We start from the raw sequence: 23,820 nt of genomic DNA, 5'->3' as shown, positions 1-23,820 counted from the left end.
CTGTATAAATACATCCCACTTTAGACAGACAATCAGATGGATTCCAACCAGAGGGCATCGCCACCATCGCTGATATTGATGCTGCACGTCGTCTTGACGCTGACCCAGTCTTCGTGTCCTTACAGAGTCTGAGATAGAGACCTCATTCCAAGGTAACAAGGGTTGGGGGCTCCTCTCATGGACATGGCATTGGCAAATTAGGTTTAGCAAACCCAGCTCTCCTTTAGGTCGGAGGTTAGGCCTCTCACATTAGGGTATTAGGGCATATTACATCTTGTATGTCTTTTTTATGCATTGCAAGATGGTGGGGGTCTTTGTAATAAAGACTTTCTTCTTCACAATTCTGTTTCTTGCATTATTCATTATCCTAATCATTGCAGCCCATGCAACATATCACAAACTGCAGTTGTGTTAAATAAAAACTATTGAAACTTTACTGCATCTTTGTCATTTCCTGTGTTTTTATGAGACATGATATATCTATGAGAAAGGGGTAATCTCCCTTTAACAACGACACTCCCTGAGATGTCTTATTCTCAAGTCCATGGGCAAAGGCTGCAACAAATCACCTTTTAGTATTGTGTTTCTGGTGAGGTACTGCTAGTGAGCCGGTAAGGTTGGGACAACAGTTGCGAGAGTAGGAGAGGCATAGTCGCCTACAAGCAAAAGTACCGTCATCCTTTAACCAGCAGTCTTGCCTAAAGCAAGAGTCCAAACTACGACAATCTGGACAAGGTGAGCCTTATTGTCCTTTATTTGGGGGTGGGGGTATTTAGGAAAGTACCCTCTTTTTGGCATGGTTACCCCCACTTTTTGTCTGCTGTCATTGTGTTTTTGACTGTTCACTGGGATCCTGCTAACCAGGACCCCAGTGACTGTGCTCTCTCCCTCTAAATTTGGTTGCTTGGGACTTCACACCACCACATTTGGCATACTGGTGCCCCCTTAAAAGTCCCTAGTATATTGTACCCAGGGCATTGGGGCACCAGAGGTTCCCCATGGGCTGCAGCATGTATTATGCCACCCATGGAAACCCATGGAAAAAGTATCTGCAGGCCTGCCATTGCAGCCTGTAGTGAGAATGAGTATGCACTCTTTTCACTACAGGTCACTGAACCAGGTCACTGTAAGTCCCGCCTATGGCAGGCCCTCCTAACCCAGAGTGCAGAGTGCAAGTACCTGTGTGTGAGGGCACCCATGCATGAGCAGAGGTGCCCTCACAATCTCCAGCTCCATAGTACGGGTAAGACATTTTACCCGTGTACTGTCCAGCTACATAATGGTAACTCTGAACCTGGGCACGTTTGGTATCAAACATGTCAGATTCATACCCCAATACTGTTCCAGTATTGGTTGCATGATTCCATGCACTCTGGGGGCTCCACAGAGGACCCCCAGCTTTGCTCCTATTAGTTTACAGGGTTTTCCCGGGCAGCCCGTGCTGCTGCCATCTTACAGACATGTTTCTGCCGTCCTGCTGCTTGAACAGCTCAAGCCCAGGAAGGCAGAGTAAAGGATTTCTTTTGGGAGAGGGAGGCAACACCCTCTTCCTTTGGAAATAGGTGGTACATGGCTTGGGAGAGGTAGCCTCCCCAAGCCACTGGTACGATTTGATGGGCACATTTGGTGCCCTCCTTGCATAAACCGGTTTGCAACAGTCCAGGGACCCCCAGTCCCCTGCTCTAGCATAAAACTAGACAATGGAACGGGTAGTAACCACTCCTCTGTCCATCACCACTCCAGGGATGGTGCCCAGAGCTGCTCCAGGTGGCCACCTGATTCTGACATCTTGACTCCAAGGTGGGTAGAGGCCCCTGGGAGCATCTGAATGGCCAGGTCAGGCAGGTGATTTCATAGCCCCCTCCTGATAGGTGGTAATCCTACTAGGTGACTAATCCCACTTTTAGGGCTATTTAGGGTCTCCCTCTTGGGGGGGGGTCCTCAGATTCGAAGTGCAAGATTCCAGCAGGATTTCTCTGCAACGTTTACTTCAACTTCTGGCCACTGAAACTGCAACTGGTCCCTCCAGAAACCGACAATCTGCATCCACAGCGATGACTCTGCTTGCAACATTGTTTCCACGGCTCCTTCCAGCAACTGCAACATTTCCCCAGCTGTGCATCCTCTGAGGTCGCCAAGACTTCAGCCTGCACCACGAAGTAAGAAGGAATCTCCCATGGAGTGAAGGAGTCACTCCCCTGCATCTGCAGGCACCAACTGCAATGCTGACCGGCTGCCTGGATCCTGCATCATAGGTGGTGGTATTGATGGTCCCATTGGTCCCCTCTGCCATCTTTCCAACTTGGGAGACTGTAAACCCTCGCCTCTCCTTGCAGGCCAGTACCCATGTGCACCCCGATTCTTGCAGCTACCAAGGCTTGTTTGCTCCTCCTCCAAGGGATCTTCAGGCTTTGTGTAGCCCCGGCCCCAGCACTTGTACATGCCAAGCAGTCTCCTCGCTGCTGCTCCTGGGATGTGGGACTCCTCTTCAGGTGTGTTGATTGGGCCACACTATGGCTGATGTGTCTGCTGCCAGTGGGTTGCCAGTGGGGGCTGCCTCCTCCTCTTGTAACTCTCCTGACTGCTGAGGGTCACCCCGGACTCGTCTCCTTGGGTCAAGTCCCCTGGTCCTTGCTGGTCCTCTTCAGCCTTGCACCTCTTCTTCAGCATTTGCTTAGACTTGGTGGTTCTCCAGCACCACTAACCAACTGCAACCCGACAGACGACGTGGGACACCATCTGCGTCACTTCAGGGACTCCTCTTCATCTCCTGTGCTTCACAGCTAGTCTTCTTCATGCCTTATTGACCCAGTCCTGCATCAACAGAAGGGTGGGCAGTGGCTCCTGCCACGACCGGACACTCCGGTCACTTTGGTACTCACCTCTTGTGGTTCCTAGTTCCTAGCTCCCCTCTTAAGATTCCACATCTTTGGGTGGGGGACTGTATCTTGCATTCCTCTTTTTTAGTATATGGTTTGGCCCTCTCCTCGGCCTACACTATTTGCTATTGCTTTTGCCAGTGCTTATTGCTTTCTATGCTCTTTACTGATTGCTCTCATGTATATAATAGTGTTTACTTAGCACCAGGTGGGGGACTGCCTATTAATATTCCGGTATTTGTGTTGCCCTAATAAAGTATCTTTATTTTTGTAATACTGGTTCTTTCATGTGAGATAGTGCTGTGTGACTATATTGGTACTGCATTAGCTTTGCATGTCTCCTAGATAAGTCTTGGCTGCTCAGGCACAGCTACCTCTAGAGAGCCCTGGCTTCCTAAACACTGCCTACACTTCACTAATAGGGGATACCTCCACCTGGTATACGGTGATAAAATCATAGGTGCTCGCCACACACCAGGCCAGCTTCCTACAGGTGGTCCTCCTTTCAAGTGGCCTTATCATGCTGCTCGCCAAATGCAATCTATGTGCAGAGTGATGCCTCATAAAGCAGGTTGCACTGGGGCTGGAAAACCCACAGCACAATGTAGTGTAAGGTCTCTACACTTGGCTGTCCTAAGCCTCTCTGAAGCAGTAATCTGAGTTAGACAAAGGGCAGGTCTGACCTAGGAACTTTCTGACATAACACAGCAAAAACTGCAGTCCGAACCCTCATCCCTACCATCCTGTTCAGCAGCCCCTTGCTAACAAAAGAGGCCTATGGGCCATACTGTTGGTAACAGATATAAAAAGGCCTGGGTAAACCATCAATCTCAAAAACAGAGTATGCAGACAAAACTTCTTTTACATTTACATATTAAACCCAGGACTAGCACAGTAGTTCTCTGTTCACACTCTGGGTGTGCCCTTAAGTTCAAGAACAGGTCCAGGATCAACATTGTCAGGAACACACACATGCTTGGGCCAAAAAAGTTATCAGACTGGGATACCATTGGGCACTCAGGACAGAGGGACATCATTAAACTTCATGCAGGAGCCATTTCTGTCACACAGCTTTATCTGAGAGAAGCATTACAAGGATCCTCCAAAATAGATGGTGGACAATCAAATAGATGAGCTAAAAAGTTGGAACTGGTTGTTATTCGAATGGAAGGCCTTGGAGAGGTAAATAGCTGCATGGTCAGTAAATGACAGCTTGAAAAAATGCATATTTGAACAAAGTATAGATTATGATAAGGGTCTGTTCTAAACAGTGGGTGGCCCAGTGCCCGATTTAGGATGGTGTGACCGATGCTGTCGCACCTAGTGCCAAGGTCAAAGGGGCACCCTTTACAAAAGAGGCTGAGGCGAGATAAGATCTGCCTGCTGCGATCTTTGTAGGTTTGGCATTTTTCAGGGCATAATTACAACAGCATATCATCTCTGCTGGTTAATGCACTTGATAGAGAGATCTGTAATTTAAGTCACAGTTCTGAGTCATGATAAAGTAGCATGGAGGGTTAATGTTCTTGTGACACATTTCAAGTGAGTTACTGGTTTTGTCACAGAGATCCTTTTGTTATGTGGAGTTTTTAAGTTGCACTCCTAATATTAAATATTGAGCTATATACTGGCTATGTACTGGCATCATAACGCTGCTTGCAAGTTGAAAGTTATAGGTTTAGAACTTTGTTTTTTGCCTCAATTTTGTATTATTTTCCTGTTGCTAAATAATGCTCTTAAGCTTAGTAATACAGTTTTATTAGTATTATACCCCAAGCACTGTTATGTTTCAAATCCTGAATTTACTGGGCAAATTTACTAACACATTGTGCCTAGTTTGCTTCACAAAAACGATGCAAACCTGATAAAGTGTTGTTTGAGGGCCTACTTTCCAGCGTAAATCTTTGTATTGGACAAGAGCTCTAAAGTAGCACCATCCTCTACTTTACTTCAAGGGGACATACCGTGGGGGGTACATGGAAGTTCCAATGCATCCACACATGGATTTTGATGCTGATCCCAATCTACTAACTTTGTCCAAAAGGGATTTGCATCAAACAATTACATCTCTTTGAGACAGTCGTAAACCTGGATATAAGATTTTGTTTCTCAAAAACTTTCCAACTTTGTCAAAGCATAGAAATGTGTACTGCAAAGGGTATCAATTCAGTATAAAACCCTGCACACATCCTTGCACAATGGTACAAAGGTGTGTGGATTGATGCAAAGTAATCTAAGGTACGCAGGCGCTAGAAGAGAGAGGAGGGAACAGCACCATATCTCAATAGACATGGTGCTGTTATGCTCTCTCTCTCCTTTTCATGACTATGCACAGCAACTTTGTCTACTGTGCATCGTAAAAACATAGGTTAATCTGCCCTTTTGGACCAAGCACTCTTTTCATATAATGCCTACCAGTATGGATGACTTGATTCCTACACCTCCTAGTCCTTATCATTTTAAGTAACATTTCCTACACATTGATTTACCGACTAATATGAAAAAGTGAAGGTAAAGGCTATCGGATGGCATTTTTTCCTAACGCATAACACAATTTTAATACCTGTAAATGAACTCTACAAATATTTCAAAATGTATCCACAGCAAGGAAAGCACAAACGAGGCAATTCTGAAGTGTGATGGAAACAAACATTTTAATAGGATCAGAGCAAATTAAGACATCTTTCTTGGTGATGCGCAAATGATAAATTTTCACTAAAACTAGAATTCCAAACATTATCATTTGTATGCTATTTAGTTTTTACAGTAAAAGTATATGTGTCTGCATATTCAGTGACCATTTCAATGGAAGATGTGCTGTCTGTAAATGACAGTGATTACCACACCATGCTTTAGTAATATACTTTCAGCAGTGTACGCCAAAACACATCGCTAGACACATACTACATCCTTACCATTCTACTGATGAATGGGGTGCATCTAATTTGCTACACTTGTTCTTTCTTAGATGCTTGGGTTTTTCACAGTCTCCATGACTGCTATGGTGCAACGTAGATGGCAGCAACCCAACTCTGAAAATTGTCCCAGCATCACTGCCCATCAGGAATTTACAGAAGATTCCTGGCTGCCGAAATGTTATTTCCACTGTGGATTTCTCTGCCAAAAGCTGGAATAACTCCCTTTCAGAGTGGAAAGGGGAACGGGTCATCTCCAGACTTGGAGTGGGGTGTGCTGCAATGGGTTTCTTCACGGGGAAAAATGCTTTCCCTGTAGAAAGAAAAAAATGACAGCAACGACACACACTACATAGAAGTTCAGATGGGTGAAATGGGAGCCCGGTAACATTTAACATGCCATTGAAAGTAGTGCACCTAGAAACCTGTGCCTGGTGGAGCTTTACTTTGCAAAAGTAATAAATCTTCGCCCATTCTTAGGATACTACAGCGGAGAAGATTTACTTTGTTTTTGAGAGTCTATCCCAAGGCATAGTCATGAAACTGTAACCTTTAGATGTATATAGCTGTGTATAGTTGGAAATCTGTTTGTCTTTTAGATGGTGAGATCAGGGCAAAAACCTCTTGGAAAAAAATCTTCGCATCGTGGAGAAAAACGCAGAGGGGGATGGTTTGGTGGCTTCTGGGGAAAGAAAGAGGCTAAAAAGAAGGAAGACGAAGAAGAAACATCAGCATCAGAAGGTAGGCCCCTAACATATTTTAATCTCTTGCTAGAAATATGAAAACGGGTATTGATGTATTTAAGAACTTTCAATTCCTTTTCTCTTTCTAATTTACTGCCATTTACGAAAACAGCACGATTAGCATACGTAGTTCTCATGTAAATTTACACTTGAAAATTGTGACTTTGTAACACCTATAAGTTGTTTTCATGAAAAATATCACCAATCTCCATGCAGTCTCACAGTTGTGAGAAAAATGATTTTAAGAAATAACTGTGTTTGAAATAAGCATATCTATATTTAGCATTAATTGGCACTCTTGGGAAATAAGTATCAGTTTGCACATAAAAACTAGGCCGGCATAAACATAGGAAACGCGTTCAAATATGGACTGTAGATAAGCCAACAATCCTTTGATATATGCGAGACTTTTCTTGTGTAATTAATACTTTGCACACCAGTATCACCTCAAATATAAGTTGCACTTACTGGAATATCCATGTGGAATTCTGCTCTGCTCAATCATGAGTGGTCCAGTGTGCCTGCACCTGGGTTTCCCGGTTGAAGGATGATGCTACCAGCTGGAACATCTAGGTTATAAAACCACCTGTGGAATGGGTTGAAGTGCAACATGCCCCCTTTCCCTTGTTTCCCTTGCCCACGTCCAATCAATGCCACAGAGCACTGTGGTTGGTCAGGCTTTGGGAATAACTCTGCCCTAGATCCTAATACTAAGGTCTCACGTTCACACCTCCTTGTAATCCATGAAACTTGGAAAAAGTTCCATGGACAAGACTATCCAGCTTAATTACTTAATTTCGACGAAGGAAGCATGCATAAAGGGATATTATGCAAGGCCTTCTACACATCTTCACCCCTAGGGCTCTTAGTAGCTTTTACTATTCTCCCTTTTCTGGCACTTCGTACTCAATATAGTTTTCCGTTCTTCATTTTTCAGAAATATTTTGTATGTAAAAAACTAATTAAATAAGCAATAAACCTTCCCATATTTCCTCGAAATAAAACTCTCTATTTATTACTGAAAAGGTGATTCTTTTTTGTGATTATATTGATTAAACTCATTGGCCCAACCTTAACTTTTAAAATAACTTCTATATTTCCAGTTATATACAATCCATCTTATGGTGACTGCTTATTGGCTTTTGCACCTGTAAAGTAGTACCATGTTTAAGTAATGAATTCATGGCAGACAATATCCGTTAGAAGAACAAGTTACTTCGTGAAACATTCTTTCAGATGCTCATGACTGCCTCTCTGAGCAATTTCTTACTCCCTTCCACCTCCCCATTTGAGGGTACATGACGATTCTGCATACAATTTATTTTTTTATTTTCTCATTTTACGTCCTTTCATCTGTTGAGTGAAACAAAATGAACAGAATTGATGTATGTGGCACCTTCTATGTTTGGTTGGCAAATTATTTCTAGTGCAGTAATAAGCCATGGGTGTTAAATAAGAATAGTGACTGCTGAAATTGGTCAAGTGGAATAGGCTAGAAAAATGTTCCAGATCCAGTCTAAAGCCTTGGAAGAGGTTCAAGTAAAGATTATGCAGGAGTCCTTATGTCCATCAGAAAGAAGGTTACCAAAGGCAAGTAACTTGCTTTCTCCTTCATAGCATCACGCATCTGCTCCCACTTCTCCCCAACCCACCCCCAACAGAGAAATGCTGGTTTAATCCTAAACTACTCTGTCCTTGTTTGCTGTTTTACAGGCAGTTTGATTATCTTAGCTGTTTTCTCTCTGTAATGGCTTTTTGAGTTAGAACTCCGTAAATGGGCCCTTGTTTACACTCTTAGATCAGAAATGGCTGTCATCGTGGTATGGCACCCGAATGACTGTTTTTATTTCTTTATTTATTAATTAACATGCTTAATCAAACCCTTTACACAGACCATATTATTAATTAATTCAGTACAATTTCATATCTAAACCTTAACCAATAACACATTTAAAAAAGAATACAAAATCAAATAATTTATACAATTTTTAAGACCCTAAATAAAATTCCATTACATTTTTATTGATATTTATAAAAATAAATTAGTCAATACTTGTTCTCCCTAAAACAGTCGACTGTTAATTTGATTAATAAAATAAAAGTCCTACCGTACCAATATCTCATTGGCTAAGACCATATTAACTAGCAATCGCTGTATGTCAGCTGGCATCGTGTCAGTTAAAAATCTAATGACCAGAACTCAAACTCGTTCCACACCCACTACTGAATTTAGCATACTCCGAGCTTCCAGTTTTTTCGAGGCCTGACTTAGAAACTTTACAAACCTAACATTCAAAGAAAAATCAGAGGAATTATAACAGGCGGTCACAGCCTGCTTACAAGTACGCATGAGTCTCCAATTGAACAAGACCTTGAGATACCTTCTTCATTCTTGCCCTGAGCTTTGGCATATTCAAATCAGGTGTAACAGACCTCTGACTCCACTCCCACATAGAGAGCAAGAGGACGTTAATCCTGAGCTAGCCCTTTGTGCAAAATCTTGAACTCCTGGAAGTTGACCAAATCTATATTTAATAAATAGATCTTTTGCTTTTTTTTTTACCACCCCCGTTCCAGATACAACTGGCATGTTAGCATTTTATATTCCTTGATTATAAACCACAAATGGGATCTACCAACAAGGAGACTCATTCACAACCAGGGACTATTTCTTTACCATACAATTAATATATTTTTTTTTAAAGCGGCCACTGACAAACTCTGATGCCATAATTAATGGCCACCCAGATCATCCAGACACTGGTCAAAATATAACAGTGAGGAGGACCTTGGTTCCATATTTAGCTCTTTTCAAAGAGCTTTGCTTAACCCATTTTCATTTGCACGTTTTTCCAGAGTTTAATATAGGCCCCCTGTCTTACAGTCACTTGATTCACATACCTGAACTCCAGCCTAATTTGGGCCTGGGATGCTTTCTTGGGAAGGTGGAAAAGAGATCTAAAAACTTTCCTAATAATCCCATTCAGGGCGATTGCATCCCTACACCTCAGGGCTTCGCTACCGTAGGTAACACTTGGAATTAACTTGGTGGCTGTCACTTGTAACAGAGGCCTATAACTGGGGCCATCTAAAATTCTTAATAAGGAACGAAAAGCAAGCAGCAAGGTATTTCCTTTTTCGTACTAAATCCGTTATCTGGGGGGGAGAATGACCCTCTCTCCCCTAATAATACCCCCAAATATCTATACAATTTGACTTGTTCAAGGTTTGAGCCTTGAAGGTACCACTTATATTTTTTCTGTATTTTGCTGCTTATTTCCATAATCTTTGTTTTCTTCTCATTTATAACTAAACCATTTTGTGCTGAAAAATCTGCCAATTTTGTTAAACACTGTAATCCAATTTTCGTGTAACTTAAAAGGACATCATCAGCATAAAGCAGATTTGAGTTGAAGAGATCCCCAATATTTGGGGGGTGCCCATTTACCCCGTTTAATATGACAGATCTGATAAATAAAGATTGAAAAGAGAGGGTGCTAGGAAGCAGCCTTGTTTAAGACAGCGTTCAGTCCCCACCTTCCTTGATAGAAAGGTACCATCCCCAATTTTCACTCTAATCCATGTGTCAGAATACAGCATCTGCACTGATTTTAATATTTTCGTCTGGTTATCACAGGAGTTTAATTTTGCCCACAGCAGGCTACGCTGTACCGAGTCAAAGGCAGATTTAAAATCCACAAAACATACATACAGAGGGTGTTTTCTTTGTTTACATTTATCTATAATAATAGTGAGGGATAGGGTGTTTACTGCTGTTCCAGGCCCCTTTATAAATCCTGAATGATTAATCAGAATACATTTTCTTTTTTAGCAGCCACGTCTGTAGATCTTCCAAGAGAGTACCCGCATAGTATTTAACCTCAGTGTCAGTTAAGATGATTGAATGATAATTCTCAGGGTTGGAACGATCACCTCCTTTAAAAATCGGGTGGCTAATGGCACCTTTCCAGGAGCATGGGATAGTTTCACACTCCAACGCACTATTATAGATCATGATCCGCCTCTCTGCCCAGAAACCTGGGTTGGTTTTATATAAAGCATTTGGGATCCCATTTGGGCCTGGGGCCCTGTCCTGCCTACTTCTATTAATAAGTTTTGTTATCTGCGAAACAGAGAACATTTGATCATTAGCATCCGTAGATCTATAACTGACTGAATTATCATCCGATTGCAGCCCATAAGTCACTGATAGACTTCCTGTGCAAAGCGCCTCTTCTTTAGTTTATAATGATTAAAATACTGAGTAAGAAAATCGTACCAAGATAACTCAGAGATATTTGAATTTGATAGAGTTGTAGGTGCCCTATTTAGGTTATCAATCATTTTCCAGAAGGCCTGAGACTTTTTTTGTTTGCTTAGGAAATAGGCCTTTGCCCAAAATTCTTGCCTTTTCTTTTCTTTGATTTTTCTTCCCATATCTGTTTATGATATTGACAATTTATGACTATTAAGTCATTTTGTATAACGGGATCATTAAAGTGTTTTTTGGCTAATCTTGATAACTGGTTCCTCTTTTTCCTCAACAGTGTAGTGACCGCTGTTATTTTTATTTTATTTCAGTTTTTTCCTTCTCTAACTCATAGTGCAGATGAGGTTTACGGGGGGGGCGGGGTGTCAGAGAGAAATCTAGCTGCAAATTTCTCCATGAATAATGACCATAGGGTTATTGGTTCATCAGTTGAATCTCGCCTAATTTGGTTAAGTAGCTCCTCAGACGTTTTCCCAATAGTTTTGATTGCGTCCCCATGCAACCAAAGCTTCTTGTAATTGGTTGAGATAAGGCTCCTAGGAGAGGTAATAGCTGGTTTATGCGTAGGAACACTATAATTTATCTCAATACTTTGCAAGTCCTGGTCACTTAAATCTGTCCTTACAATACAATAGGATCCGATTAACGCCAAAAGTGGTAGAGTAACCATTGCATAATCAATTACTGACTGAAATCCCAAAACTGAGGAGTAGGAGGGGTGTCCTGCTGGTATCTCCCATTCAAGATTCTGAGGCCGGGCACCTCCAAATCTTTAACGAAAGCAACTACTTTAGCCTCTCCCCCTCCCCTAACTTGATTCCCCAAAGTTTGTTGTGTAACAGACCATATAAAATACTGATTTACTATCTGTTCCTCTCTAGCATATGGTGGCAGTAACTTCATTTTAAAATCTCCTGCTATTAGTAGCCCTGGGGCATCAGAATCTTGCATCCCCATTAATACTAGTTCCACAAGTTTAGAGGACAATAGCTTCTTGGAGTGGGCATGTGGGTGTATATAAACATTTATTACCCACCGAGGTCTACCTAACGTCTTAGGCCAATCTAGCAGTTTTATTACCAAAATATCAGCATAGTCTTCTTTTAATTGTATATACATTACCTTCAGCTATAAAGGTTGCCAGACCCCAATTCGACCTCCCAAATTTCTTCACCTTCTAGGCTGGGGAGAAGAAACCCAAATAGCCATCAATTGTGAAAGAATTTATTGCCCAGGTCTCCTGAAGAAGCACAATTTGAAAGTCTTAACAGGGATAGATTTGTTTTAGCTGGTTATTGGCACTTATCACATTTATGTTCCAGGAACAGACTTTTAATGAGTTACGATGACAGTTAACTTTGGGAGATCTAAAAAGAAAGTAATTTCGTCAGGGGTTCACACCATGGTGGAAAACCGCTGAAAGCCATCCTATATTCAATTGCCCTGGATCATATCCGTTATCTAGCGTGTAATTTATTGTGTAATAAATAGCCGGTGTAAGCTTTCCAGTTGCTGTCCTCAAAATTGAATAAGGCTTTAAGGGTTTACTCTTTCCTGTGGGATCTACCTTACGGCTAACCGAGACCAAAGATTCTGGTTAACCGATCAGCTGGGGAGTCCCATTTATGAAAGACATTTTTCTCCTTGAGAACCCTGTTGGCGACAAATGCCAAAGACCAGGTCACCAGGGTGGAATCTTGGTGGGGGCTATTTAGCATTCATTCCCCAGTTAAAGATTCTATGGATTCTATGTCTGCGGATTGAATACTTTCCAGCAGGGGTATGGTTTGCAGACATTTAAGTATATTCCCAGGATTTAATATGTCTTGTGAACCCCTAGTTAGATATCTCAGGAGAAAAATAAGCTTGTTTTCACCCCCGGCTGGTTCCTGCTGGTAACCCTCTGCTACTCGGTCCGGACCTACTTCAAGGGACTGTCCAAGCTGGTCACTAGTAGAGGTATGTGAGGGGCACTCTCTACCATTCAATGGCAATTTGCCATGATCAAGATCTATTCTTATACTAACATTCGTAATCGGCTCTGTAGAGGGTTCGATAAACCCGCCGCCCTGACCAGCTACATTTTTTAAAGCTTTTTCATCTGCCTTCCTTTTACAATTCCCTCTTTGACCTTCTTTTTTCCTGATTTCCATTTCGGGACCTAGATTTTGATAATTCCACCCTACCTCTTGTTGTACTTAGGCTTCTACTTATCTATAACATAGATTATCCATATTTGATATAGCCTCAGCATCTTCTAAACAAGGGGTGGACACACACCTAAATTGAAAGCCCCCCCTCCTTTTGAATGTTGAATAAAGGGTACACCTTGGTCGTTAAAAGGCTATTCCCAATTTTTGAGGAGTTGTTAATACTTTACCCTTTTTTAGAATTGGTACTTGCAGGAATTGGAATATTTTGCATATCTGCGTCATTAGTCATAAGGGGACCTTTCAACCTTTTCCTAGCCTTTTTTTGCTTTTTTCTTTGCCTTTTAGTTTCTGGTGGTTTAGATAGCTGTCGACGTTGGCTTTTTATAGGCAGGGAGGAGGAACAAGAAAGGGGCAAAAGAAGTCGGTCGGATAGCCCACCCCATGCTCCTATTAAGTCATTTACTGGTGGCACTGTAATGCATTCATTAGCAGGGCTATGATAAACCTTAGTTTCACTGTCCCCTCTTATACCAAGTAGCTCTATATAATACCTTCATTACCAGGGCAATGACAAACCTTTTGTTTACCAACCCGTATTTCACCCCCTTCTTCCCCTTCGCTGTTTCCAACATCGACCTGTTCACCCATAGTTAACTTTAAGTCCATATCGTAGCTTTTTGAGGTGTCCAGATTGACTTTAAAATCGGTCATCAGGGAGTTTATAACCTAATGAATTGAGGCTAACTTATTGATCATTGGGGCGCAGATAAGATCATGTTCTGTTGTTTAAGCATAGGTCTGGGCTTGTTGGATCAAAGCATACAAGTCTGCCAATTTTTGGTCAATCCCGGCAACCAAATGCGCCATTATGTTCAGTAGGTCCACCTGCACATCCATCTTTGTAGATGATAGGATCAAGCGTCCAAAGTTAATTGTGAAGTTTTAAAGGAGATGTCCCAAACTTTGTTTTGGTCTGAAGGACCCTCCTGGGTCTCTTCGAGAGCGGGGCAACCAAATTGTTGAGCTAGCATTGGGTCCTTCTCCTTTAGGCTCAATTTGCCTTGAGATGATAATTGGTTGCAGTAGTCTGCGCTGTATACAGCACATCCACAGACTCTAATTTAGAATAGTTTTTCAAGTCGCTAGATATGCAGTTACCTTGGCCCTTATGGGAACATATCTGCCATTCGTTACATAATCTCCCACTGCCCACACCTGAACTTCTAGCTACTATTTCCGTAGTGTGGGACAGTTTGCTGCTGACTGCAGGAGTACCTTTGAGAACCCCCCCCCATTAACTCTCTACTGATTCACCTAATTGCAAAAGTAAATGGAAGGAAAAAAGCGTGTCCGTGACGAAGGCAAATTGAAAATGTGATCTCCAAGAAAGAACATTTCTATGTATGCTATAAGTTGGTAAAGAACTTTGAAAGTATTAAGGGCCAGATGTAGGAAAGGATTTGCAACTCGCAAACGGCAAAAACTGCCGTTTGCGAGTTGCAAATCGCATTTTCCTATGCAGAAATGCATTCTGCGAGTCGGACCGACTCGCAAAATGCATTTCAGAATCGCAAATAGGAAGGGGTGTTCCCTTCCTATTTGCGATTCCTAGTGGTATGCAATACAATTTGCGACCGCATATGCGGTCGCAAATGGTGTTGCAGTTACCATCCACTTCAAGTGGATGGTAACCCACTCGCAAATTGGAAGGGGTCCCCATGGGACCCTTTCCAGTTTGTGACTGGACCCAAAAACATTTTTTCAGGGCAGGGAGTGGTCCAAGGGACCACTCCCTGCCCTGAAAAAATACCGAAACTAAAGGTTTCGTTTTTTTTTTTTTTAAGTGCAGCTTGTTTTCCTTTAAGGAAAACGGGCTACACTTAAAAAAAAAAAAAAAAAACTGCTTTATTTAAAGCAGTCACGAACACGGAGGTCTGCTGACTACAGCAGGCCTCCATGTTTGCGAGTGCCCATAGTCGGTATGGGGCCGCAATTTGCGACCCACCTCATTAATATTAATGAGGTGGGTCATTGCGACCCCATACCGACTCGCAGACGGTGTCTGAGACACCGTTCTGCATAACATTTTGCGAGTTGCAAATAGCGAGTCGGTAAGACTCGCTATTTGCAACTCGCAAAATGCTTCTTTACTACATCTGGCCCTTAGTGTGCTTTTTGTGAATAAGCAAATTACAAACATGTTGTGCCTTCTACTTCCAGGGATGAAACAAGCAGATCTGCACTGAAACTGTTTAAACTTTATAGTGCTCGAAGTAAATATTGTTAGCACAGAACTTTTTAAACAACTCATTTCTTTCTGTAGATATAGATGACATTATGACTCCTGAAGAAAAGAAAAAGCTTTTTACCGCTATTGGATACAGTGAGAGCCTGAACAACCTTGCATTACCAACAGAGGTAAACTAACATTTTAGAAGGGTAATAATAAGTAATGTTTCATTCGGCAGTCCGTATGCAGCGTTTTAACTCAAATAAACCTATATGGGTTTCTTGAATGTACCAGATTGCTTACAGCCGCCAGTGTGCTAGTAGATTGGTTTGTTTTAGCTGGTCTCCACCCTTTTGTGTCTAGCCAAAAAACCTTTAGCTCCACCAGACAAAGTTAATGTACTAGAGTAGAAAACAGCTTATGTTCACAAAGTCCTTGACTGTATCACAACGCCATAAATCATATCACTGATAGTGTTGGCGTGGCGATGTTTCATACATTCTTTGCTTAACCTTCCCCAGAGTAGTGTCCATTCTTTATAGCTGTGCCCGACACAAACCTACGCATTGGTGTACAGAGCCACCGCCCACTCAGAACTCTGCACTCCTCGCATACTGTCCCAATCTCTTTACAATTCTCTCCCTCTCGTTTTCCTTTACCTTTCTCTTCTAGCTTGTCCTTCCTCTCCTGTTCCAATCACCTCTGCCCTCATTCCACTGCATGCTCAGTGAAGATCGGTGAAGTGCAGCAACCGCAGGCTACTTTAGGAAGAATATTGTATATATCTTTGGTTGGAAATTCCTCGCAGGTTAGTTAGTCACTTGTAGCAAGAGAGATGAGAGGGAGAGACTTAACAGCGGGGTCAGGAAAGGCTGGTGTGAAATAAAAAAGTATAGAGGGAAAGATAGGATCGAGGGGTAAGTAAGCTTCCACAGAGGTAGATGCACAGAGACACTGACACCTTTTTTTGATTTCAACTGACATGTTACATAGAAGGAGAGATGGAGTGAGATAGAATAGGCAGAGAAACACTCAGAAAAACACGGAATAGGTCGGCCAAAAGCAAGACAAAATGATTATATTCTCGTAAAATAACTTTACTTTTTTTCTGTGGTTCTGCAACGTTTTCTTAACTATGCTTTCCTTCTTTTACAGTACATTGCTCATATATTATCGTTCAAACTTTTAAGCACCTCAATAACCATTCGAGAAAACCAACATGTGCCAGAAATCCTGAAAGTACAGATAATTGACTTGAGCACAATCATCTTGCAGAGACCAGGTGCCCAGGCAATGAAGTGAGTAATACTTAAGCATGCGTGTGGTTCCGTAATTAATTGTATGGATGCAATTTCCATGCTCTTCAAATAACTGAAGCTTTATTAACTGCACTCAACTTGGTGCACATTGTCAGTGACCTATTTCATAAACTTCTGTGAGTCAGCCTGCATTTTTAATGAAACTCCTGAAAAGAAGGGAAATATTTTATATTTCCCTTAAAGTTATTCTTATTATACGACTATAGTGATGTGAAAAATAAAGCATACCCTTTTAAGATTCTATGGTTCTTCAAGGGATAGTTCTAAATTGTCCCACACCTGCGTGAGATTCAACGACTCTTTCAAAACGAAATGATAATTCATTTAGGCTTTTCCTTGGAGTAGCTGCATCTTATGTAAAATAATTTGGCAACCATTTAAAATGGTATACTAACCAATTTCATTTATTTTCTTTAAGATCAAAACTCCATTACAAATATAAAAATCACCAGGAGAGCTAGATAACAAGTAAAAACCTCTTTCACAAATTTTCTTTAAAAGAAATTAAGGGAAACATTGTGCAGTGTAGCCATGTAGGTTGCAGCCGTGAAAGGCGGGAAAACGTACATCAAACAACATCACAAATCATCCGGTATCCCATCATCCTTCAATTCCTTTTTTCTGGCTCCTGGTGATAAGATCCTGGATCACTGAGCTTGGCCTCTTTTGGCTTTTTTTCCAATGGCAATCTTTAGAAAGCTCCTTTAACTAATTTTGCTCAACATCCCTTACGACTTATAGTATTTTTCTGTCATTTTCTGAAACATGTTTCTTTCTTCACAGAAATTGCTTTCTCTTTTTGTTAAGTGCACTTCTTGTGGTAGAAAAAAGACGAAAATTGATCCTCAAGATCTAGGTACTGTTCCTTTTCCAGAAACCTATATTCTTGACAGATGCTACCAATGTAGGAATTTTTCAAGCCACCCCCTGAAGGACAGGGAGAAAATCCATCTTCATGGACATGAGAAAGAGCAGCACAAACATCAAGAGTTCCTCTCAGGATGGACTTGGAAGGTCAGAAGAATGAGGAGAAGAGGTACCTTCTAGCAGGGCTACAATATCCATCTCTGAGGACCTAGAGGAAGATTCAAGACAAGACACCATCATGAAAAATGGCACCATATAACTGACTGACTTCTAATTTCAGGTCATCAAGGCAAGGTACAGTGGCTGCATGTTTACCATAGAGGAGACATTTAAAATGGAGAAATCATAGACATTCAACAACTTGTATGCAGTTTACAACATCAAAACACCACTGCCTTTGTTCTCAGACTCGGCGTACTCACAGGCCTACTGTACTACAAAGCCCAAATCCAATTCTCCACCTTCAAGAACCCAGTCAACTTTAAGCCTCATGTGCCTATAGAGATTTCTCCTCCAAGTCCTGCTAAATCTTTCAATCCACCGGCCAATGTGCTGTGTTCCGGGTAGGACATAGGATGTGGAGGGCCTAGAATGTGGAGGAAACTGAGTCCGAATGTTGAAGAAGGTTCTACGAGACAGTTGTAAGGGTCAAGAGGAGCAATGTCGGCGAAGTTGTCGTGGCTGCTCCTGTAATTTGCAAGAAATAAACGCTTATCAATGAAACCCTGAAAGGGTGTTTATTGCATGCTGAGGGCGAGCAGGAGCAGACTGACACAGATAAATTGATCACGTTCTCTGAGTTACTGCGGAAGCAGTGCAGGTTATGAAACAGCGAAGCCATGGAAACGCTGTTTTAATCATACTGTCTTTAAAAGGAGATTCGTGCACGCAGCCCCGTAAGAAGGATCAGCGCACATGCGAGGAGGCTGAGATGGGAGGAGCCAGTGCTAGCACGTGATTTGTGTATCGCATGTGTGGCAGAGTGACAAAAGCTGGCGGGCCTCGGCTAGGCAGAACCAGGAAGTGATAATGCCAGATACTATTGTATTTCTTGGGAGCCATATTGAAATGGTGTGTAGACAAGGGTCATTTGCATACCTCTGGAACATAAACGTATGGAATTTAGTAACTTGAAATACTTTCTAAATAAGAATGGCACGGAGATGACAGTGATTCGCACACCTTTTTGAACATTTGCACATGAGATGTTATAGTTAAAGTATGTCAAGTGCAAGTTTTCTACTATGAACTGTACATAAGTAATTTATGTGTACTGGTGCTCAGTAGCTTGATAGTTAAATATAGTGTGTAAACATAGTAGAAATTTGTACACTTGGTGGAAAGAAATCTAACATGACATTTGTGATTACACTGGTTTGTGGTTTCCAAATGTATATTTCCTTCTCTCTCTTAATTTGGGCACATTCAAATTGCTAATATGGCTAGTATTGCACCACCAACTTTATTTCTGAAAACTAAAGGAGAATCACCGATGATTTTGAAATTCAAGTCTTTACCACCTTTGGAAAATCCTGAAAATATGAATGTGTTTAAGTATGTTGTAAAACAACTTGGTATTAGTGATGGGGAAAATGCAATAGACAGGTTTAAATTATACTCAAGAGCAAGAGCACAAAGAGAGGATGAGGGCATTAAAGAAATGTATCAGGCGTAAGAACATTGGTAGCATCTTGTGAATTTAAAACAATTACCTATGACCTGGTTTTGAGAGATCATGTCATGATGAAAACTAAGAGCAAAAAAGTGCAAGCAAGGCTTTGGTTAAGAACATAAATTATGCTTCATGCAACTAAGTACTCCCAAGGACTATTGAGCAATTGGAGAAATTTTCAGAGAAGATCAGATCAAGTGGCACGAACGGTAATGGGGATTGATGCATTTTGGTATCTGGTGCTGGAATTCATGTAGTTAAGAATGACAAAGAACAAACAGTTGTGCCTAACAGAAGAAAACCTTCCACTCGTTGTTATAGGTGTGGTAGTAGTTATCATTTTGTTAATTTCTAAGGGATGCCCTGTGATTGAAAATACTTGGAATTATTGCAGGAAGAAGAGACATTTTGAAAGAGTTCACAGAACCAAAGCTGAAACAAATGTTAATTCATTTGGAATGATGATAGCCTCAATCCTAATACTATTATGTATGCTACAGGTGGAGGTGTGTAAGGAAATGCCTCCTTGGCATGGTTACCCCCTAACGTTTTGCCTTTTGTTGATGCCAAGTTATGATTTGAAAGTGTGCTGAGGCCTGCTAACCAGGCCCCAGCACCAGTGTTCTTTCCCTAACCTGTACTTTTGTTTCCACAATTGGCACACCCTGGAATCCAGGTAATTCCCTTGTAACTGGTACTTCTGGTACCAAGAGCCCTGATGCCAGGGAAGGTCTCTAAGGGCTGCAGCATGTCTTATGCCACCCTGGGGACCCCTCACTCAGCACAGACACACTGCTTGCCGGCTTGTGTGTGCTAGTGGGGATAAAAAGACTAAGTCAACATGGCACTCCCCTCAGGGTGCCATGCCAACCTCACACTGCCTGTAGGTATACATAAGTCACCCCTCTAGCAGGCCTTACAGCCCTAAGGAGGGGTGCACTATACCATAGGTGAGGGCATAAGTGCATGAGCACTATGCCCCTACAGTGTCTAATCAAAACCTTAGACATTGTAAGTGCAGGGTACCATAAGAGTATATGGTCTGGGAGTCTGTCATGCACGGATTCCACAGCACCATAATGGCTACCCTGATAACTGTGAAGTTTGGTATCAAACTTCTCAGCACACTGATGCCAGTGTACATTTTATTGTAACATACACCCCAGAGGGCACCTTAGAGGTGCCCCTTGAAACCTTAACTGACTACCTGTGTAGGCTGACTAGTTTTAGCAGCCTGCCACACACCAGACATGTTGCTGGCCACATGAGGAGAGTGCCTTTGTCACTCTGTGGCTAGTAACAAAGCCTGTACTGGGTGGAGATGCTTCTCATCTCCCCCTGCAGGAACTGTAACACCTGTTTAAATGTGGAATTCATGGTGGCTTTGTGTGCTTGGCACAGAATAATTAGTAACTTTGTATGGGGAATAAACTGGAGAAATTAGAAACTGTTACCTCCTGATGTGCGGCCAGGGGGTTATTGGCTTATTTTTGGACTAACCTACAGCTTGTTGATAGAGTTAACCATGGTGAGATCTATGTGGCTGCCAAAGGTGATCCTTTTTTGGGTTGACCTCATGAACAGAAATTGAGTATTAGGTTAGACCTCAGTGCTGTACCACTGGTTTATGTGGTGGTTATGTGGACTGGTTTAAGTGAAAGGGTTGAATGACAGTTTGTGAAAAAGCTAAAAAATAATTTTCCTGAGGTGTCTCATGAGAAGTTAGGAAAATTTGTATGATTTAGGCATAAGGTGTTTTTTTTTGGATAATGCAGTTCAAGTATGACACAAAGTCCGAAATGTACCTCTTACCTACAGAGCAAAACTAAAAGCGCTGTTAAAAGATTTATGTGACATACAGGTTATTCAACCCATTGAGTCACAACCATGGGTTATACCTGCTGTGATTTCCCTGAAACAGTCTGGTTAACTTAGGTTGTGCATAGCTCTTAGAAGCCTTAACAATGAAATATTGCTGAATGGGTGGAGATGCTTCTCATCTCCCCCTGCAGGAACTGTAACACCTGGTGATGAGCCTCAAAGGCTTGCCCCCTTTGTTACAGCACCCCAGGGCACTCCAACTAGTGGAGTTGCCCGCCCCCTCCGGCCACCGCCCCACTTTTGGCGGCAAGGCCGGAGGAGATAATGAGAAAAACAAGGAGGCGTCACTGGCCAGTCACGACAGCCCCTAAGATGTCCTGAGCTGAGGTGACTCTGACTTTTAGAAATCCTCCATCTTGCAGATGGAGGATTCCCCCAATAGGGATAGGAATGTGCCCCCCTCCCCTCAGGGAGGAGGCACAAAGAGGGTGTAGCCACCCTCAGGGCTAGTAGCCATTGGCTACTAACCCCCAGACCTAAACACACCCCTAAATCAAGTATTTAGGGGCCCCCAGAACCAAGGAAAATAGATTCCTGCAACCTAAGACGAAGAAGGACTGCTGAGCTCAAAAACCTGCAGAGAAGTTCGAGACACCAACTGCTTTGGCCCCAGCTCTACCGGCCTGTCTCCCCACTTTTAAAGACACTGCTCCAGCGACGCGTTCCACAGGGTCCAGCGACCTCTGAAGCCTCAGAGGACTGCCCTGCATCTAGAAGGACCAAGAACTCCAGAGGACAGCGGCTCTTTTCCACAAAGACTTCAACTTTCCAGCAAAGAAGCAACTTTGAAACAACACACATTTCCCGCCGGAAGCGTGAGACTTTGCACTCTGCACCCAACGCCCCCGGCTCGACTTGTGGAGAACAAACACCACAGGAAGGACTCCCCGGCGACTACGAGACCGTGAGTAGCCAGAGTTGACCCCCCTGAGCCCCCACAGTGACGCCTCCAGAGGGAATCCAGAGGCTCCCCCTGACCGCCACTGCCTGCTTCAAAGACCCGACACCTGGTAATGACTCTGCATCCGCAGCCCCCAGGACCTGAAGTATCCGACCTCCAGTGTAGGAGCAACCCCCAGGTGGCCCTCTCCATTGCCCAGGTGGTGGCTACCCCGAGGAGAGACCCCCCCCTTGCCTGCCTGCATCGCTGAAGAGACCCCTTGGTCTCCCATTGAAACCTATTGCAAACCCGACGCCTGTTGGCACACTGCACCCGGCTACCCCCGTGCCGCTGAGGGTGTACTTTTTCTGCTGTCTTGTGTGTCCCCGATGCCCTACAAAACCCCCCAGGTCTGCCCTCCGAAGACGCGGGTACTTAACTGCTGGCAGACTGGAACCGGGGCACCCCCTTCTCCATTGAAGCCTATGCGTTTTGGGTACCACTTTGACCTCTGCACCTGACCGGCCCTGAGCTGCTGGTGTGGTAACTTTGGGGTTGCCCTGAACCCCCAACGGTGGGCTACCTTGTACCCAGCTTTGAACCCCGTAGGTGGTTTACTTACCTGCAAAAACTAACAAACACTTACCTCCCCCAGGAACTGTTGAAAATATCACTGTCTAGTTTTAAAATAGCTATATGCCATTTGTGTGAAAACTGTATATGCTATTTTGCTAATTCAAAGTTTCTAAAGTGAAGTACCTTTCATTTAAAGTATTGTTTGTGAATCCTGAACCTGTGGTTCTTAAAATAAACCAAGAAAATATATTTTTCTATACAAAAACCTATTGGCCTGGAATTGTCTGTGTGTGTTCCTCATTTATTGCCTGTGTGTGTACAACAAATGCTTAACACTACCCTCTGATAAGCCTACTGCTCGACCACACTACCACAAAATAGAGCATTAGAATTATCTCTTTTTCCCACTATCTTACCTCTAGGGGGAACCCTTGGACTCTGTGCATGCTATTTCTTACTTTGAAATAGTACATACAGAGCCAACTTCCTACAAGGTGTCAATAGTTTTCCTAAACTTATGAATAACATTAATGGTTTAAATGTGGAATTCATGGTGGCTTTGTGTGCTTGGCACAGAATAATTAGTAACTTTGTATGGGAAATAAACTGGAGAAATTAGAAACTGTTACCTCCTGATGTGCGGCCAGGGGGTTATTGGCTTATTTTTGGACTAACGTACAGCTTGTTGATAGAGTTAACCATGGTGAGATCTATGTGGCTGCCAAAGGTGATCGTTTTTTGGGTTGACCTCATGAACAGAAATTGAGTATTAGGTTAGACCTCAGTGCTGTACCACTGGTTTATGTGGTGGTTATGTGGACTGGTTTAAGTGAAAGGGTTGAATGACAGTTTGTGAAAAAGCTAAAAAATAATTTTCCTGAGGTGTCTCATGAGAAGTTAGGAAAATTTGTATGATTTAGGCATAAGGTGTTTTTTTTTGGATAATGCAGTTCAAGTATGACACAAAGTCCGAAATGTACCTCTTACCTACAGAGCAAAACTAAAAGCGCTGTTAAAAGATTTATGTGACATACAGGTTATTCAACCCATTGAGTCACAACCATGGGTTATACCTGCTGTGATTTCCCTGAAACAGTCTGGTTAACTTAGGTTGTGCATAGCTCTTAGAAGCCTTAACAATGAAATATTACTGAATAGACATCCTTTTCCACACTTGTATGAGGTATTTTACACATTGGCTGGAGCTACAGTTTTTTCCACTTTAGATCTTGAGTGCCAATCACCAGGTTGAGTTGGATGAAGAATCCCATCATCTGACAACATTTGTAACTACAGAAGGCATGTTCCAATTTGAAAATGCCACTTGGATTAGCCAGTGCAACATCTATCTTCCAACCTTTAATGAAAGAGACACTAGAAGGCAATGAAGTAACCATTGATTTACAGGATTTTAGTCTACGGCAAGTATGAGGAA

At 42.4% G+C, this 23,820-nt stretch overlaps 1 protein-coding gene across 1 annotated transcript in view; it reads left to right on the top strand.

Annotated features, from left to right (window-relative positions):
- Positions 1-23,820, top strand: part of LOC138284568 (intermembrane lipid transfer protein VPS13C-like) — a 953,192-nt gene that overhangs the window by 729,554 nt on the left and 199,818 nt on the right. Inside the window, exons 15-17 of the mRNA XM_069223471.1 lie at positions 6,394-6,535; positions 15,284-15,378; positions 16,346-16,488. Of these exons, the coding sequence (XP_069079572.1) occupies positions 6,394-6,535; positions 15,284-15,378; positions 16,346-16,488 (380 nt within the window). The remainder of the gene's footprint in view (positions 1-6,393; positions 6,536-15,283; positions 15,379-16,345; positions 16,489-23,820) is intronic.

The sequence above is a fragment of the Pleurodeles waltl genome, chromosome 3_1, assembly GCF_031143425.1.
Source record: "Pleurodeles waltl isolate 20211129_DDA chromosome 3_1, aPleWal1.hap1.20221129, whole genome shotgun sequence".
Taxonomy (NCBI): domain Eukaryota; kingdom Metazoa; phylum Chordata; class Amphibia; order Caudata; family Salamandridae; genus Pleurodeles; species Pleurodeles waltl.
This window is presented reverse-complemented; position numbering and strand designations above follow the sequence as displayed.